Source organism: Haplochromis burtoni, unplaced genomic scaffold (genome assembly GCF_018398535.1).
Source record: "Haplochromis burtoni strain Fernald_Lab_line unplaced genomic scaffold, NCSU_Asbu1 Contig_539, whole genome shotgun sequence".
Lineage (NCBI taxonomy): Eukaryota > Metazoa > Chordata > Actinopteri > Cichliformes > Cichlidae > Haplochromis > Haplochromis burtoni.
In genome coordinates this window covers 192,692-213,492 of record NW_024582900.1, presented here as the reverse complement: position 1 = coordinate 213,492, position 20,801 = coordinate 192,692, and the positions used below count along the sequence as shown (strand labels likewise).

General features: G+C 44.2%; 1 protein-coding gene across 3 annotated transcripts in view; it reads right to left on the bottom strand.

Annotated features, from left to right (window-relative positions):
* cdk14 (cyclin-dependent kinase 14) overlaps window positions 1–20,801 on the bottom strand; it is a 222,749-nt gene that overhangs the window by 63,288 nt on the left and 138,660 nt on the right. For all 3 annotated transcript variants that reach the window (XM_014329315.2, XM_005947602.2, XM_042214258.1), the window contains 2 exons: window positions 5,254–5,317; window positions 824–872 (listed from right to left, as the gene is read on the bottom strand). In XM_014329315.2, coding sequence (XP_014184801.1) covers window positions 824–872; window positions 5,254–5,317 — 113 coding nt within the window. The remainder of the gene's footprint in view (window positions 1–823; window positions 873–5,253; window positions 5,318–20,801) is intronic.

Here is a 20,801-nt window from a genome sequence, read left to right as displayed (position 1 = left end):
ATATGAGAAAGTGTGACAACATGTAAGGGTTACATTGAATAAAGACATCTAACCAAGAACTCATTCAGAAAGATCAGTGATTTGAAGATGAGGGAAGCAGAAGCTGAAAAACCATTTCCAGGTTTTAGGACTTACTGTCCAAAGATAAAAATCCAAGTGTAAATTAGAAACTAACTCCCTGGTTTTCATGTCCTGGCACTAAAGAGCACACACTGAGGGCATGTTTTCTAGGTTTGAATCTTGTTATTGACAGTTATCATTATAAAATAAAATACACTGATGCAGATGACTCTGGCGATAATTCATACAGCGGCAGAATGTTCTGCACATCATGGGAAGTAATTTGTGGCAGATTCTTTACTTTCCAGATTAGAGGCGCAGCAGATTCTCTGGGGATGACCTGTGTAATTATTCCAAATCACAGGAGGCACGCAGGTCTTAGCGTCCTGTGTGATGACGGCTTTAGTTAGTGACGACGAATCTTCGTTCCAGCAGCTATACTTTGTGATTGTAGCTGAATAGACAGCTGGAGTTTTATAGAAATCACTTCCCTGCTGCTTATTTCAAATTCCCTCTGGAAAACAGTCACACTTCCTTTTTGCCCGCCGTTGTCTCCACTCCAGATGTACGCCTGGGGCAAACAGTGGCACACATCTGGGAGAAGCCCTGACTGCCAAGCCCTGCCCTTTTCCTGCCTGATGTCGCACAACACAAGTCACACATATGATGTTGCAGTAATGCTGCATGCAGGCTTGTACACACACACACACACACACACACACACACACACACACACACACACACACACACACAGCTCACTTACTTATTCCAAGCTTGTCTGAGCTTCTTTGCGCTGTACACTGTAAAGCGGTCTGCAACGAGAAAAAAACAACAAGCAATTAAATGGCTGCACTAAGAGCTGCTGCTGGGTTAATGACACACACCTGCTAAAACACCTTCGAACCAAACTTCTACGTGCACGTCTCAGCAAATTACGAGACATAGATGCTGCAATAATTAATTGCAAACTACGATTTTTCAAATAGTGGCAGGGCCTTAGCTTAGCCTCACAGAGAAGGCCGCCTAGTTTCAGATCTTCCCGTGTGTTAATTGGCTGCTAATCTCCACCCAGCACAGCTCACTGCTGCAGTGTTGCTATTGTGTTTCTGTCTTTTTCAAATCAGGCCATTTTCACTTCCATATTTTTATTCTTGGATTCTACTAGAGTAGTTCTGCAAGATTCAAATCAAAATAATAAAAAAGAAATAAACATAGCCTCGGTGCTTTTAGTTCCTATTGCTTTAAGGCAGCTCCCTTTTGATTGGCTACCTCTTAGATTTGGACACATAGCAGGGGCTGTTTATCTTTGATGATCCTGTCCTATAGAGACACACGTCAAAAGAAACTGCATCAAACTGAGCATTTGCGGTATAAAAATGGCAGTAAAACATCTCAAAACCTGCAAAAAGATACATTTTGGTAAAGCAAGTACTTTGAATCGGTTAGTGCTGCAGTAACTAGCTTGTCAGACTTTAACTGCAACTTCATGTGAACCACAATCAAAAGCTTAAATACATTTAGTTTGGGATCCATCTCAATCTTCTTTGGTTCTCTGGCTCTGCAGGCAGCACCTCATCCGGAAATACATTTTTCGGTCCCACATTTTAAAACCAAAGCTAACAGTTTGTCACAAAGGCAAGTTCCTACTTTATACAGTCACACTCATGAAAAGTGCAAACACAAATATACATGCAATGTTGTACAAAGCTGGCCTGTCACTGTAAGTTATACCTTCAACACTGTGCTCCTCAGACTGAGCTGTGCCGGACAGTTCACCGGATCATCTTAAAGGAATGCAGCCACAGTCAATGTAATTAATTCTTTGTCTGGAATCTTAAAAATGTGTGCTGTACTGAAGGCCTGCGACGACCAGGCAAAACAGCTTAATGTTATCACACAAAGTGTTGCTTTGTGTATTAGTTTGCCAAAATGAGGACTGGAAAATGAATGAAATCCTCTTGAGCAATGCAGTGTGAACTATGTGCCTCTGCTGCAAGGCCAAACCACATTAAATTGTCATATTTGCAAGAGGAGTTTGGTGAAGCAGTGTCTGCGTGCTTCTGCAGCTATGATCGCTATGCTGTGAATGTGTGAAGGCTCAGCGTTCTTCTCTTAATTACAGCCAAAACTGCCATGTTGGCGTGCAGTCAGCTACTGTACAAGCTAGCCAGCCACCCAGTGAGCTAGTCCGTCTGGACTCGCACACTGTTGGCCTGATCCAGCTAGCCTGCAACCAGACAGCCTGTTCCAGCATCAGCCTGCAGCTTGCAAGACAGCCAGCAGTGGGTCCTGTCGCCCAGGCTGGTGTCAGGTGCGCCGGCGTGAGCTGACCAGAGCTCGCTGAGCACCAGGGGAGACGGCTCCAGCTATCAGCAGGAGGAGGGGTGGAGCCAGGCTGTGCTGCTAAAACATCTCATAATAGTCATAATTTTGGATATTTCGAGCATACTGGTGCAAATGTTAGTCCTTTCTTTAAATACCACAAAACATGATTATTGAAATGTATTCATTAATATGTCAGAATCACAGCTCAAATCAACCAGAACCTTCATTATGCTGTGTCTGAGGTGTTGGTCAGACTGTCTGCATGTTTGTACCTGTGTGCACTGTGCAGCTGTGTTGCAGGTTTCATATGCGCCCTCCCTTCAAGGTTTCATTTTCAGATACGCAGTCTGAGCTGGACCATGACTGAGACCAAGAGCGGTGGGAGGCAGCTAAAGGGAGATATGGCTGGAAGTGAGGAAGTATCTGTGGAACCTTTTCATTCCCACAAAAATGTGGAAAAAAAAAGCGGCGCCTTCACTCAAGGCCAAGCCGCAGCATCGTGTCTGAAAGTGCAGCGATGTATTCAGGTTGGAGCGGGACAGAAAAGAAAGACAGGAAGGTGCTGCAGAATTTATGTGGAAGTAACAGAGAAATATGTGACGAATCCTCGGCACAGCAGTCGTGTGTTTTTGGACAACGGGCGGCTGAGAGGAGCTCAGTCCTGCTGAGGAAACTCTGCAGACTGACGCAACACTGCCACCTGCTGCTCACTGCAGCCTTAGACATGTAGACGCTCGTTTGTATCTATACACGTTTCAAATACTGCAAAAAATCAAAGTCAGTAACAGATTTTTATTGTTACAAACCTAAAGAAAAATACTAAAGTAGTTTGTCTTTGCATCTGTCTTCACACTTTAATCACAGACCTACCTCTTTACCACTCAGTGTGTCAGCAGAGACTGGTTTTGTTTCAGCACCATCCACTGCTGGTCTGCACACAATATCTCCACAGAGCCACTGCAGCTACTCAGCTGTGATTTCCATTATATTTGTTTTAATGGGCTCTGCTAGTGATCTGCTTTATTCATATGTCCATCTCTTTATCTGCTTATGTCGGCTAGCCTGTCATTCAGTTTTGTGAAAGTGTTAGCATACAACACAATATCATTCAGATTATGGAGGCTATAGCTGTAGTATAACACCTGCTATCATTAAGGATTACCGTTCTCCTGCTGTGGTTCATCTTTTGGGCACTTCTTCTTTGATCCTCCAGTTTCCTCTGATTTTTTAAGGACACACCTACTAAGACTTCTTAAGTTTTTTTGCTAGTAACTCTTAAGAATCATCTTGTTGGGGCTATTTCATGGATGACAAACTGTGTTATTGTTGAAACAACATGCTGCTAATAACAAAGTACCTAAAGATTGTCTAAGATCAGTTTATGCCGTGAGCACGTTTTTACCTAAAGTGATTAATAAATGACAGAAACAACCAAGCAAACACAAATCCTCTAAAACTGGTCAGACACAAAGCCTAGAAAATGAGTAAAAAAACAGTCGATGTCCAAAGAAAAACATGAACTTTATTCCTGCCACAGTGTAACATTTAGAAGATTTCAGATTAGACCTGAAGTGCACTTCCAGGAGATTATAGTTCAATTTCTCCCTTGTGCTTAAAAACTGCTTCTGCATTATCCTCTCATTCACTGTGTGTCTGCACTCAGGTTGTAATTGATGTGCACTCAGAGGCATTACAGGGCTTCACAAGCGTCTCACTTTTTCCCGTGTTTGTTGAGAGCGCAGCCACAAGAAGTCCTGAACATGCACTCGTCATATGAAGAGACGCGGCGCTCGCAGGCTGGAGCCAGCCAAAGCCGGGCATGTGTGTACATTTGTGTGGGTGAGACAGCAGCACAGCTGTGCAACACAGTGTGCGAGAGGCTAACAAGAGCCAACTGTCGCTGTGGCCACAGGATGCAAAGTCACATTAGTATGGGTTGTATGTGCATGTGACCACGAAAGCCACCCCAGTAGGTTTCTAATTGGCCACTGGAGATAAGAGGCTGGGTCACATACTGTAGCTTTGTGATGCCTCACTACCCCGAACCCTCGCGCTAACCCTCTTGATGTCCATCCTCGCCTGTCCCCTGTTCTCAGCTCCAGCTCTTCTGCAGTCCCTCTATTCATGTCCTATCTAAAAAGCCCTAATGAGCTCCCAGAAGGCATGGCTGCCACCCCCTCTTCTGCTGCTGGTGCACTAATGGGGTACAGTGAGCTTTTGGTAGGTGGCAGTGTTGCCTCATATTCATGATAAGCTTTGGAGTTCTGAGAATGCACACAACAGCGTGACAACCAAGTCGCAACAGCTTCTGCGGCTTTCCTCAAAACCTGGACACTAAAATGTGATCTTGTTATCTGTCGTTCTGATTCTGTAGACTGAAGAGTTAGCAGGACACCTGCTTTCAGTCAGCAGCACCGGCATATCGATATTATCGATATTTGGATCAATCTGCCCGCCCCGTCAGTCAGAATTAGGTAGCCTAAAGTGTTAGCATAGAGGCTATCTTTAACCGCACACCAAACAACTAAAGATACTAATGGCAGTAAAAGTTATGCATAGCGGCAGTATTATAGCATCTATTACATAGATACGGTTTCAGGCTAACTCTTTAGCATCTTGTTAGATTTAATTGTACAAAGTGTTGATGCCTGTGCAAAAGCAAGCTGTATGCTAACAGCAGCCATACAATGGTCACAACAAATGGCCTCAGTCCTCCTCCAACACTCTCCTTTGTTTTTATGTGATCTGTGTATCTTCAGGGTAGCACTGCTACAACATCAGACTTACACCACAGAGACAGAGTTAATCATGCATGCCATGATTTTTGCCAGTGTGTATATTAAAACTATACTAAGATCTGGTAATTACCTGGTTTAAAGTGAGGCAGGGAGTTAACACCAGGCCACATATCCTCAGAGGGAGTGCCAAGGACCTGAAACAGACACAAAGAAGGAAAAGTGATGATTAGGATCATGTTAACCTGACGGAGAATGACGCACATGTTCTTTATAAGCATTTGCATCATATCTGTTTTAACTGCAAATATAACAGGCTACTTTGTGGTTAAACACTATATAAAGTATTACAGCTGACTGCTGATGTGAGTTCACATGATAAACTTCCAGTACAAAGGCGTCTCCTTTCTTTGGCAACAGTCACGATAAGTGCATCTTTTCTGGGAAATGGAGCTCTCACGCACACAACCTGGCTTTAGGGTGATCGAATACAGAGCAGCGGACATGCCTTTGACGTGATCCATCATACCATAACAACATAATAGCTTCCAGATTGCCCGCTTGGTCTGATCTACAACAAACTCATATGGTAGAAGTGTGGAACTGCTGCATGTCTCCTCCCTCCGTGCAAACACACAGTGTAGGTGCACTGTGGGATAAATTAGTTTCAGATGACAGACAAAGAAAAGCAAAAATTGAGTGTCTCTCCACAACTTTATGTGATTAAACAGCTGATGATGCTTCGCCCATTCCTTTGACTCGGGTGTGTCGCTTTAGTGACTCAGATTCTCAACAGTTCCAAAACACAACAAGACAAATGATGTGCTTAAAAGGACAATATTTTATTTAATCAAGAAAATCAAAAGCATTTCTAAAAGGTCTGGAGCTTGTGTGTGGACATTAACGCTTTAGTCTAGTTGCAATAATAGAAACGTCCACCAGACGGCAGTAGGGGACCATAAAGCAGCCTGGAGTGGAACTTGAGGAAAGGTGGTTCCACACTGAACTTCATTAAAAATGTTTCACCGTTGCATTTTTAAATGTATTTGGAAGCAATGTTCACACAAGGTAAGACTCTGGCTAAGAACAGAAAGGAGTACACTGACTGCTTCATCGCTGAAAGCAGTACAAAATCCTTCAGTTAGTCCTCACCACTGACCTCCATCGTTAGATCTGTCTTCCACTAACGCTAGATTGGTGAGCATCACCTGAAAACTGCACTTCCCCCTGATAGAAGCTGTCAGAGAATGGATTTCTATGAGTGTGATCATGATAAGATGGGTGGGTGGGTTTAGCAGGACATGAGGTCGTGAGTGTTAGAGGGGTGACTGGAAGGTGAACCACGTGGCAGGATCTGAGTTTGGCTGGCAGAGCTGGAGTCATTTTGCATTATTGATGTATCAGTTCTGTGGCCTTTGAAGTGGAGAGGGAGAGCTGGGTGGAGGGCTGGATGTGAATGTCAGAGTCTTTATGAGGACATCATGCCGGGGAAGCAGACGAGCAGCAGCACAGCTCAGGGTCTAGTCAGTCATCCGTGAGCTCGCTTAACACTTCTCCGTGGTGGTCCCTCAACCTGATGATCAATAACCCCCAACGAACAATGAACACAGTACAGCTAATGTGCTATAACAATAATGAGCATGAGATGAAAGTGTGTGAATGTTGTAGGGTGGACGATGGAGGACACGCTGATCGAAAACTGTTTAAGACTTGCTACAATCTCATTGTCTGCAGATCGTCTCCAGTTCACAGATCTTGTCGTTAAGCTATCAATACAGCTGTTTCACCACATAGTAGTCATGTTTTACTTTTTAACTCTTTAATGGTGATGATGACGTGTGACTTCATCACTGCCACTGTGCACGACGATGCTCTTTTAAAGACAATAGACCACATGTGTGCGCTCACAGCTTCACGGCTCTCGGGCACATTCTAAGCTCAGTCTTAATGTGATGACACAAGCAAAAATGGAACAAAGGAGGTCAGCCACAAGGACCTACTACTTTCGCTCCAAGGCTTTTCCAACTTCAGCGCAGAGATGGATGTTTTGGACAAATAACGGCTGCTTGCTTCCTGTGGGGCACAATCCCCCCTCTGTATGTCCCACATGGGAAAATAAAACCCCACACCCCTCCATCTTTGCTCAGGCAGTAGATTGCCATGCCTGCACATATAGAGTAATGGATATATGAAACAACCTGCTGAAATGGAGGATGGGATAATCCATCAGGGGGGGCAGGTTTGGTCTCTACACATCTCTGAATATGAGGGAATGTGTGGAGAGTGTATGGAGACTCCCTGTGAGGTCACAGGTCACAACCCTGCACGCTGCACTCATACTCTGCCACACATACATATAATAAACCCCCCAGCAGCGAGGTTACAGACCACCCATTTGGCCAGACACAAACAGTATGTCTGACCTTCACACAGCGACGCTCTTAATTCTGTTCATGCTGCCAGACAGAATGAAGAGGTTAGAGAGACGTGGCGAGACAATGAACGGGTCAGACAGGCTCCTCGCAGTGAACAAGACAGCTGGCATATCTGGGATGGGTTACGCTTAATTTGTGGTACAACGTTGTGACCGTTGGGATAGATATCTGTCTATGGAGAGCCTACAGGGAGGCCACAGAGGAGCGATGCAAATGTGCACCTGTGCAGTCCAGAGTTTATCAAGAATGGGAGAAACATCGGAGAGAAAAGCATCAGAGAGTGCAGAGGACGCTTTTCAGTGGTTCTCATTGAACGTTAGGAGCTCGCTCTTCGTAGTGGTTGGCTGATGAACCAACAACGGCACAAGCCAGCGTCGCCCACACAGCAGTAGCACCACATACTTTTCCACGGCTCCCTGTTTCAGCCCACAAAGCCGAACAGCATGTGGCTCGCTGTGGATGATTCTGTGTGTACGTCCAACACTGGATCAAGAGCAGAATTTACAGGAGAAGCACAGAAAAACAACAAAAACAACCTCTGATTGTTTGCACACTGCCCCCTGGTGACAGCAAACAGCTACAACATGTAAAGGACTGAGCGGTGTCTGCAGGCTGTTTGTCCTAAAGCAGCTGATTTGTTTCAGTCAGTTTCTCCATGGGTCACACTCAGAAAACATTTCCCATAATGTGGACTTAGTATCATAAAAGGATCAGCCATGTCTTCTAAAATCAAAATCTCCATGCCGAGCAGCAGAGTATATTCTTAGACTTTCCTCTACTGAAGACCCAGGAGTGCTGTTTGAAAAGTCAGGCCAGGGCCAGCTGGAACTGCTGCAGAGCAGGTGTGGAAACCAGGTGCATAGTTTCATCTATCCAGAAGGGGGCGCAGAAATAATCAAACCTCAAATAAAACTGCTTTACCCAGTGCTACTGTTACTGAATATTTATAAAACTGCAACATATGAAACTAAAAAAAGGCTGAGACTGAGTGAGCCGGAGGGCTACAAGATGCTCGTCCTGCCTAATCTGTGCTACGAAAGCTAAAAACCGGATTTATTTACCTGAAATGAATAAACGTTTAAAACAAAAGACTAAATATAACCTGGCTTCTTGCAGTTAGTGTGAATTAGTTCAGATTCTGATATCACAGTGATATACTGCAGAGTACAGTGTGTGTGTGTGTGTGTGTGTGTGTGTGTGTGTGTGTGTGTGTGTGTGTGTGTGTGCAGCCCGACTGGGAAACAATTGCTTCTGCTGCTCTTAGTGTCAGACATGCTATGTGTGTCAGTGCTGTGCTGGACAGACCTGCAGGCAGAGCAGCACACGTACACGAGGGAAAACATTTTTCTCTCCACAAAACAGATTTGGTGATTTAAATGTAAATGACATATCTTCCTCAGTATTGCTGGATGCGAGAAACAGTCCAGTTTGTGAGTGTTAAAGTGTTACTCAGGTTAAACAACAAACACAATGATAAAAATATCATCATAAAATGATGTGGAGGCGATCTCATTTTCCATTTACTGTTTGTAGTGTTTTTGTGTGAACTATAAGATTCATAATCTGCAGCATAATTACAGGTTATAATATAACATTAAAGATAAAAAAAGTTAAAAGGTTTTCTTATTTGTTATCCCCAGTTTAAGTTTTCATGTTGAAAGTGTTGATTTCTCCCATCATGCTGCACATCATGCCTCTCATCCCCAATGGATCCGACAGCATGCCCAGCAGATTGGACCTAACTTTTTGCTGTTGTTACTGTAGAGCAGCGGTCCCCAACCCCCGGGCCTCGGACCGGTACCGGTCCGTGAGTCGTTTGGTACCGGGCCGCGAGAGTTGAGGCTCAGGTGTGAAATGTCTGGTTTTCAGGGTTTTTATCGGTTTTCAGCGTTATTTTGTTATCGTTTTTATCGTTAACTCGGTTTTCCTGGGTCTTTTCACGTGTGTTATGAATAAATCTTCTTTTTTTCAGTACCGGTACTAGTTTTATTTTGTTGTATTTATCCGCGACACCTTAAAGGCCGGTCCGTGAAAATATTGTCGGGCATCAAACCGGTCCGTGGCGCAAAAAAGGTTGGAGACCGCTGCTGTAGATCCTTCCACCAAAGGATGTGAATTTATTACAACGTCACAAAGTCCCAAAAATACAGTATAGCGTCACCATTCTAGTGTTCTAGCATAGACCCGTCACAGGTTTGAGAGCGAGCACAAACGTGTCGTTAGCATTAATGTGAACCCGCCTGAAGCACGACTGCTGCTTCTCCTGTCAGCCACCCTGACACCTGCAGACAACAAGCACATCTGTAAAATCCAGAAACCTTTTCCTCCAGTACAGCAACACAACACAGTGCAGTGATACCATAACCGTCAACTGAGTATTATGCAAGATAACATTTACCCTTAAAAGCTGCTCCAACTCCACCGCTCCTATCCTGCCTCTCTATTCACCTGGAAATGTGTTTCTGACTAGAAGGAATGTCGATGGTCACAAATCGCACGGGGAAAAAACCTTTTGCCTTCTGGTCCTTACCTCTCTGACCAGACTGAGTTCCCATTACTTTTATTGAAGTTGTTTTATTCTTCTAATGGTACAGTACTTTTAGCCAATGGGTGGTATTTTTAAATGTGCTTAGAAATAAACGTGTATGAAAAAAAACAGACACCACCCAAACCAAGAACAGGAACTTTATCCTGCGTCCTCCTGTTCCTAGAGATTCGGGGGAGGTCAATCCTTTAATCCACGTATAAGCACCGGCACTGACCCCAGTACAGGATTCATCCCGCTCCCACCTCCTCCACTTTCCCTTCCTTGCTCTCTGCCATTGTCCTAAAGTTGACCCCAGCCTTCATCTTCTCCTCTGCTCCAAAACCCCAAGTCTCACCCCTGGCTCCTCTCCATCCCTGGTCACGGCCAAGCAGATTGGGGTCACCTCCAGGCAGGGGTCAAATGGATCAGAACCAGAGCCAAGTGGATCAGCTGTCTCCCACTGCGCCGGGGTGGAATGTGTTCAGTAAGCCCTGGCTATCCTGTCTGGGTTTCAGCAGATGGATGCTCATGTCACAGGCACAGCGGCTGGTGGTGAAATGGCATTATTTATCTCCCCAGCAGCCTCCCGCTCTCTCCTGAGAGTAGATCAGCTCACATGTGCACCGGCTTACACTTCATAGCAGGAACACACTCAAAATAAACAGGCCTCTGGACACCATGCGGTGCCTTTGCACTGCTGTAATGAACTCCTTCACAGCTGTTCTGTGTGGAACCATGTTCAAACGGTTCAAAGGGTTCCACTGACTGCCAATGATGTTATAAAGGTTCCTTACAGTTCACATCTTGGTTAAAAAGCCTGAGCGCATATAAACCATGGATACAGCCGAAATCATGTCACTCAACACTGTGGCGATGTTCAAAATCATGAGCCAAAGACATTTGGCTTTTTGTTCATTGGCCGCTTGGATTTTTTAAATCTGACTGTGACCCGTGAGAGGTGGAGGTGACTGAAGAGGGGAGGATACAATCCAAGCAACAATGGAAGGGACACGTCAAAAACCAAGTAGCCACCATCTAACTCTGACTTTGGTGTGTATTTTACTCTCAGTGATCTACAGAACAACCATCGTGCTGTATTTAAGAAGACTTGAAACTAGTGATGGAGTCACATTGCTTTGTCCAGTTGTTAAGTGACGACGTATCAATCCTGCTTCCAGGTCCAAACTACTCTGTGTTTATGAAGGTTGTTGTGTTTTTAACATGTTTTAATGTTTTGTATCTTGTTCTATTTAATCTGAACAAGCCCCTAAAACAGGCGATCACTGTCAGCCTCTCTCGGTTTTTATCACCACTGTTCATTTTAAAGCTCAGTTTTTAAACCCTTACGATGTAACTGCAGCCCATGCAGCAGTATATTAATGACTAACCTCGTATTGTGGATGGATTATCTCAGTTGTTCTCCTGGCTGAAGTTTGGTCCGTTTACAGCATCCTGCCATGCGATTGCATTTGTCTCTAACCATCAGGAACGTTCACGTTAACTTTTATCGAGTGGAAAAAAGTTAGCATTCATCCTCCAGCTTCACTGTGTTTATGCTATGCTAACATAGCTGTGTCGCTAGCGAGCATGTAGCACATCATTATATAGCAGCTAGCCCAACTTCAGTAACCCTACAAACGTCACTGCTGTTTAGTTTTAAGTCTTCATCTATGTTGGAAGTGACAGCAGAGCTGTACGTTTGGATTTTTCCAGGAACTCTCTCAGTCAGAACATGCTATACAGTGTTCCCTCGTTTATTGCGTCGTTTTAAAAATAACCCGTGATAGGTGAACTTTATTTTTTTACGATTATTATAGATGTTTTAAGGCTGTAAATCCCCTCACTACACACTTTCTACACTTTTCTCAGACAGGAATGAACATTTTCACACTTTTCTCTCTTGTTTAAACTCTCAAAGTTCAAGCCTCTGTAGAAAAATAAGTCCAGTAATTATAGAATGAAACCAAAGATCAAACCCTGTTTTCAGGTCCAGAACATGGGAATAGATCAGCTGCCAGAGGATTCAACATTAATGAATCAATGGTACGGAAGTGGAGGAAGCAAGAAGAATGAGTTGAGTGAAGTTTGATTTATCTGACTGTTTGTTAAGTCTAATTGTTGATTGTTGTCATTGTGTTTCTTAAATTTGTAAGGTCTTAGTTCAGTCTATAGGATCAAGACATTCCTTTGATCCTGACCACCTCTCCAGCCACTCTGTGCTGGGGGAGGTTTTATTGCAGATGCATGCTATCTGAAAGATCTGTTTCTTGTGTTGTAAGCTTCCTGCTTTTATGATCCGTTTGGTGAGCAGGAAGTCATGCATGCACACACACACACACACACACACACACACACGTTCTTGCACATGCATGCAGGTGCTTACACACACACACACATAGTGCCTTGTCTTAGAACCATTGGGGGGGGGTTTACGGTGGGAGGTGCTTTTGCTGTGATGTGTATTGTGTCAACTGTTTTCCCAATAAAAGGCAGCAAGCGGAGGCCGGATTTAGGGTCATTTTGTGGTAGGGTTCGAAGTGCGTTCCTGAGATACCGACGAGGCCTCCCTTGAAAGTAAATCGATTGATCGCTGACTGTCTTGTTTTCTTCATGATGAATAAGTCTCTAAACTAGCGGGGCTTGTGGAAACACAGACCCAACGCTGTTTTGTTTCGCTTAATGCGCCTTACAATCCTTTGACATCGACACTGTTGTGTTTGTTACCTTCTGCTAGCGAAGATTTATGTAAATCTGACAAGCTGAACGCATTCTGTACTGTACAGGAGACACGAAACAGCGAGGCCACGAAAAGTGAACCGCTATATAGCGAGGGACCACTGTATCATGTTTAGATGGAAACTAGCGAGCTAACTTCCTGCTACCTTCTAACTCTGTTAAATGTAATAAATCCTGTTTTCATGGATGCCTGGATGTTAAACTTCATAGTTACACCTGGTAAAGCAGCAACGCTGATCATTTTATTACAGATGAAAGAATTTAGTTTGTAATTCTCAGTGATGCAACAGTGTTTGTTTGAAGCGGAGTTTGGCTAATGACGTCAGGCTTAAAAGACCGGATTGCTGGACACTAATGGCAACAGTAACTTACAAAATGAATAAGGTGTTGTATTAAATAAGACTTAAAACTAGCATGTTAGCTCACAAACTCATCATCAAAGAATTAACTGAGGATGATCAGTTAAATTTGGACTCGATATAGTGACAGTGACACGTCCAACATCACTGTTGGATCCTTATGAGCATTTCTAAATGCTAACCTTTCATGGTAATGCCTCAGAGAGTGTGTCTGCACCTGCCCCTTCCTGCCGCTGCACGTTTGGAACTGCTGTAACGTCTTAAATCTCTGCCTTCAGTAGAGAATTCATCAAGTAGATTATCTATCGCTAGTACCTCCAAATGCATCTACAGCAAGTGTTATTTTACTGCAGCGGTTGGCTGCGCTGACCACCAGGTTGGAATGACTAAGAAAAACAAAGTTAGCATTTAAAAAAAATCAAGAGGACGTGTATTCATTCTCTGGGGACCAGAAACGTCACATGATGTACAAGCTATCACATGTCTACTGATAACTGCTAACAGCTAGTCTAGAATCATTTTAATGGTGCCAGATACCAATAAAAACGGTGCTGGCATCTCTCAAAGACCCTAGCACCTATACTTAAAAGAAACAATCAAGCCCTGGGTTTTCATCTCTGGTAGTTCTTTATTATTTAATACTGGCAAGCCTTCATTTGAGAAACACTTTTGTATAAGCTCTGTTGAGATGGAAATAAAAGGATGGGCAGAGTTTAATAAGAACCGAACAACAGTTTAGATTTAGGGTACATCCCCTATATTAGAGGGAAACCGTCACCGTGTTGTGGAGGTGGCGTTTATGGCTTTACGCCGAGCAGAGGATATTAATGAAACAGTCTGATAAGCAACATGTAAACATCTTAATTGCAGCAATGCATCACTCTGATTAATGTCCATAATCAGATTATTATGATCATGTAAACGTAGCCAGTGTATTTCAGTAAATAGCGAGTCTTACGCACAAACATAAGCTATCATATTACCCGTGGCTGTCTGAGGGCATATTTCACCAGAAACAACAGCTGTTTCACTCACACTAATGGAAGGAGGCGCACTGGTGTCTTCTGAGAAGCAACACACAAACATTTTTGCACTGAGACATTTACCTCTGCCTGACAGCCTATTTCCTACAGATAGACCTGTCCATATTCATATAGATCTTCCAGCGGACGCAATCTTTTATGACCTGACAGCTAGTTAACCAGCTCCACTGTGCCTCTGCCTCGTCTACCTCAATTTTAATTCTCACACAGACACACTCTGCGTGTGTGTGTCTGTGTGTGTGAGACAGCGGTATAGAGAGAGAGTCATGCTAATACCTAAAGACAAACACAGACTGCATGACCACAGTTATTCCAACACTAAAGATAGCAGCACGCATCTGAAACAAGCACTTTGGATAAATGAAAGTGTGCGTTTCCGCCTCGCTAAGCCCGACGTGCACAGAGAGCTGTAGGAACGGTGACAAGCACTGGATCCGCATAATGCTGTCAGAGATAATAACACTGCGGGGGTGTGGTATTAGAGGGAAATCAGCCCGTGACAAAAATATGGGTTAGAAAAAAATACACACAGAAAAGCTATTTTGGCGTTTATTAATAAATCCTTCAGTCACGGGAGGCTCATTACTATTTGGTTATCAGCGAGCACGAGAGGTAACGAAGGAAAGGGTCGCTGTTGCAGGCAGTTTCCCTGTTAGCTGTGCCGCTAACAACATTTGAGAAACACTCCCTTAATCAAAGAACAGGATTTCTAAAAGAAGGTCAAGCTCTACAGTGAAAGACAAGCGCTAATTTGCAGCTGTAACTCACACCTCCGTGCTCGTGACAGGACTTAAATCACCACATGGCACATGCATTATTAAGATCAGCCGACTACACCTGAACTTTTCCACACACTTCCTGATGGAGGTGTGTGCGAGAATGAAAAAGTCTTTAACCTTCCAGCCAGACGGAAAGATGTGCTCCATGTGCTGCACGCTCTACTCAGGCAGCACGCTCATATGAACTAGAGAAATTCTAGTAGTAGGAATATCTGCGAAGCACGCCGTTTCCTGTTGGGCGCCAAATGAGAGATTCAGACAAGATCTACTCGGCTCTTCTGAGATTCTCTCGAGTGTGAGAAAAAAGTGCCCGTTAATGATGCATTTTAAACATTCGGGTAATTATCACGAGTGGGCTTTTAAGTTACTACAGCACATATCAGGATTACTTTTGATGTTAACTTTTAACATCCACTGGGTCATCAGTGAACCACTTAAGGGCAGGACTGTAGGCAGGGATTAGACTGGGATTTGGCAGGTGGAGGATTGGGTGTAGCGGTGCAGTGTCAGGAGAAGAATTACTGAGAAATAAGTCTTATAGTAATTTGTTTTGTGAGTTCCAGTAGATATTTTTACGTAAGTACAGGCTGTTCTACTAGCCTGCTATAGACCGCTCAGATTTAGACACATTAATTCAACTATATGACTGATTTCCACCCTGGACAACATGATGCTAATATAAAAGACAGAATTTCCTGAATTAGTATCATCACCTTCTTCACATGTTTTTTCCTGAATTTACCTGCCACATAAAAAAGCCCCAAAAATGCAAAGATGCAAACATGCCTGCTCCTGTTCTGTACGGCTCGGTAGACGCCCAAGAACTGCAACGCTACACCTGCACTTTGAATGCATCACAAGAATGACAAGGAAAATGGATGTGTTAAAGATGTAGTCCTGTGACTCATTCCAAATGTATGTATTAACCTGCCTATCAGATTAATCCATCTTCTTCTGCTTATCCGGGGCCGGGTCGCAGGGGCAGCAGCCTAAGCAGAGAAGCCCAGACCTCCGTCTCCCCAGCCACCTCCTCCAGCTTATCCGGGGGAACACCAAGGCGTTCCCAGGCCAGCCGAGAGATATAATCTCTCCAGGGTGTCCTGGGTCTGCCCCGGGGCCTCCTCCCGGTGGGACATGCCAGGAAAACCGCGCCCAGGAGGCGCCCAGGGGGCATCCTTGTCAGATACCTGAACAACCTCAGCTGGCTCTCTTCAATGTGGAGCTGCAGCAGCTCTACTCTGAGCCCCTCCCGAATGGCCGAACTTCTCACCCTATCTCTAAGGGAGAGGCCAGCCACCCTTCGGAGGAAGCTCATTTCTGCCGCTTGTATCCGCGATCTCGTTCTTTTGGTCACTACCCACAGCTCGTGGCCATAGGTGAGGGTAGGGGTGTAGATCGACCGGTAAATTGAGAGCTTCGTTTTCACACTCAGCTCTCGTCACAACAGAGCGGTACAGCGTCTGCATCGCTGCAGCTGCAGCACCAATCTCCCGCTCCCTTCTCCCGTCACTCGTCCCATCAACTGACTCCTATCAGATTAAATTGCTCATAAAATGAAAGCTACTATGTGCAAAATTTTCATGGCTAGATGTCAGCAGATCAACGTCAAACGAGTTCTGTTTCTTACCCCTCCCAATTCACACAATGCTAGCTATAGTCAGCCAAGAGAGATTAAAAAAATGCAATTTAGACTGTGCCCCATAACGGCCAAAGGTTGCATGTTTCTAACAATATCTGGCCTGGATCCAGATCCATCCTGGAGCTTTTCCCTGTCTATGAGCGACTGTCAGTCTCAGCTGCCCAGTGAGAAGCTCACACCTTTACTTACGCTGGAGGAGCCTGTAAAGCTTTGTGAAAGAGTCCAATATGAGTCAGTGAGACAAAGAAGGTTACTTCTCATATCACAGCAAAGCCTGTAATAGACACAATGTCCATTTCATGCTTTGACGTGCATGCAGAAGTTGTTGCACTAATCTGCAGTAACAGCAGAGGAGATTTCTTAATTGCTCAAATTAAATATACTATACTATTAAATCTACTATCTCCCCCTGCTGGTGATGTCAGTTCTGAATGCAGTAATGCAGTTTCTGCATACGTGTCCATTTCACGTTTTAGAGAGACAAAGCGTGAAATGGACGTTTAGGCACGTTTAGCTGTGATACTGGTTTGCACTTCTGACTGGTGACAGCGAAGCACTGAGCTGTCAGTAAGCGCTGCTATTTTAGTTGCTGTTGGCTACTGTTAGCCACTGTTAGCTTTTATTAGCTGCTGCTTGCTAGTGGATATAACTTTGCTTGACTTTGAGGCTTATGTGATTTTTAATGTTTATTGTTTATTAGAGAAAAAGTGTTTTTTTCGACAGCTGAGCCTAACATTAGCTGGGATAATAACCAGCTGTTGTTGTTTAGCCTGATGGGTGTCAGCTGTTTGGAGATGAAATGCATGATCAGCTGACAAGAAGCAACTGAGACAATACTGAGAATGAATAAGCATGTTTATGTAAGTTTTCATGTGTTGGGCCCTGACCTCAGTTCAGGAGATGAAGCTTGAGACATTTTATTAAGACACTGTCGTCTCTTTCATTTGCATTTTTGTTTCTTTGGTGAAGGGGACCCCTTCTCAGATGAAAAAAACATAGGTATAAGGCTTCATATGTGGAGTCTGAGTCTGTGCAGACATGAATTTAAACGTCCCTCCATGCCATGCAAATGCCTTCAAATTCTCTTCTCTTCTGCCGTTGGCATTCTGCATGGCTGGCTAGAGACGGACCACAAATCCCATTAGTCAGAAAGGAGATCTCTTTCCCAACCAATGTTTTCAAATATGGTGGGGAACATGGCAGCGTCCACGAACCCAAACTACTCGTATGTATTTTTAATAGATTAGTTATACGCTTATGAGAATCAATCATATGAGCATCACTTTGTTGGAATGGAAAACGAGCTTCTAACATGTGATTAGTGCTGTTGAACGGGGTTTTTAACCAGCAGGCTTTTCAGAGATAAGTCATTAAACATACCCTAAAGCCACTGACGTTGAAAATTACCATAGAACCATTCCAGCCAAGTCAAGTCATTCCTGTTATCCATCTTTCCATCTAAAGCAAAACCAAATCTGGCTCTTTTTAGACTGAATACTTGTGTTCCTTAACCCCAGATTAATGCTAGAGTTCAGACCTCAGCACATCTGGTGAGTGAAAAGCAAGCTTACTGATCTGTCACATTATCAAGGGAAATATTTTTCCTTCTTTAGTGAAATACAAATCTACTCCATCTACGTTATAAATAATCTGCCTTCTTCTTTAACAAATGTTGACGAAGTTTAGCTCAAACTCAAAGATCCTAAAATAAAAGCAGCACACATCACTCAACTTTTGCTTTCCCACTCAGAAGCAACTAACCCGCTGATGGTTTGGTTAAGGAGAAAACCCCAGGTCAACCCGTGACATCACGTTGCATTCAGTGTGCCGACTCCACTCCTGGCAGGGTGCCTCTCAAACAGTGATGGAAGCTGACCTTTCTTCTGCCTGTCTTCAAACAACATGGCCTTTAAGATGCTTCTGACTCCGCATAATTCATTGAGGGTGCCCTTCACATGAGTCTCTGAGGCTGTGCGTGAAACTCTGACCTGTCTGACAGGCTGGCAGCGAACGCACAGGGCTGCAGAGCAGAGCCAGCAGGATGGATGGAAATGTCAATGCTGACTCTGACAGGTGAGCTAATGCTGTGATCCACATACTGCCTCGCCAAGCCGCATACCTGCACATTTTCATATTCACCTGTCTTTTACCGCCTGCTGACAGTTGAATACACATGAATCCAAAATAGCAAATGTGATTTGGATAAGAAATGGCGAGCACTCTCTAGCCAGTGGAATATATTCGCTTTGCATTTCAAATGAAGGTTTGTTTAAATAAAACAAAAGACGTTCAGGCTTGTTTTATAGGAACCCCTGTTTAAATATCTATGTGCTTGTTGTCATACTACGTGGTTGAAATGGCTTTTATAAGACTATAGAGCTTGTGGCCCTGACCATTTGTCCATTACTATGATACTGAAAGGGGAAACACACTGGATTTGGACAGGAAGATGGCGCCAGTGTGTTCGGCAGGCCGTCTCCACTGCTCTCTGCTGCTTCTTACCTTTCTGCTAATATGCTATTCAGGTGGCTCTGCATTGCTAACTTATGACCGGCTTACTCTTAAGTCTCCGGCCACCCTATAGTTACGGGTCATACTTCCATGGATCGGACCCGTGGTGGAATTTAGGAGATACCACTCTGCCGCAGATGGATCACCTCTTAGGAACGTACCGCCGATCTCCGCTTCCTCCGCACAGGAGACGCTACAGGAAAAGGGTAAACGGAGTGGTGTCCGTGTCCGCATTAAGGCTTACCTAAAAGCACGGTATGTGGCTGGCTTCGACGATTGTTAGATTGTTTAGGCATCGATGGATTCGCCATGCTGAGCTGCAGGCCCGCCCTGCCGCCCCAGTGGTTTACTCGCCGGCTCGATGTTGGATTAAGCCTCCTAAAGGCGGCGTGTGCTATGGCAATCTATGCCGCCCGAGACGTGCTTCCGACTGCGACTTCGACTCGGATGGTGGTATTAAATGTTAGGTTGCTGACGAGTAAGACTTATTGTGAGCGATTTTTTTACTGCTACAGGACTGGATTTACTATTCATGACGGACACTTGGATTCGTCCCGATGAGTCTCACCCAGACCTTCAGGCAGGGGTGGAGGACTGGCAGTGGTCTTTAGGAATAAATTCTGAGTACGGCACCTGCCTTCCCCTATGTTCCCTAGCTTTGAAGCCCAGCTGCTGGAACTTGCTGGTCCCCCCTTGAGTCTCTGTTGTGATTTACTGTCCCCCGAAATATAATAAGACTTTCATTAACGACTTTGGTGACTTTTTAGCATCTCTTTACCTAAATTATGATCGTGTTCTTATCACTGGCGATTTTAACATTCACATTTGTTGTAAAGATGATGTGTTTGCCAAGGATTTTCTAGCCTTAGTTGACTCTTTTAATCTTATCCAGTGGGTTAATGCACCTACCCACCTTAAAGGACATACCCTTGATTTGATTTTTTCTTATGGACTGGACATTTGTATCAGGGACATCAGCAACATTGGAATCTCCGATCATTTCCCAGTCATCTTTGATGCTGACTTATGCAAATTGACCAGAACTTTGAGGGTCCTCGACGTCTTGTGCGCATAATCAATCCTGGGACTGTGGCTGAATTTTCGGCTGCTTTCTCTAAATCTGTTCTCCCTGACTTTGATCGTTCTACACCCTCTTCAGTTGATGATTTTGCTAACTCCTTTCTCTCTACCTGCTCCTCTTTACTGGACGTTGTGGCCCCTATGAAAGTAAAACGGCCTAGAAGCTGCTCTCAGCCGTGGCTAAATGACTCTTTACACGCTTTATGACGCGTTTGCCGCCAAGCTGAGAGACGGTGGAAAAATGATGTGTCTTTTGATATCCTTCACAGGACCCGCCTGGAATTTCAGAAATCTGCTAAGTTGGCTAAAGCGGCTTTTCTGTCGGGTGTCATTGCGGATAACAGTCACAACCCACGTATTTTATTTAAGACTTTTAACTCATTGTCCAATCCTTGTCCTGAAACACCTAGATTGGCTTCCTTAGCCCTTTGTGAAAATTTTTTAACTCATTTTACAGGCAGAATCTCTAAGAGTCTCACACCCCCCTGTGATGAGTCAGGCCCCAGCATTACGATGCTCTACTAACCTCAATCAGTTTGATCCAGTTTCGCTCCCTACTCTTAAGGGTATAA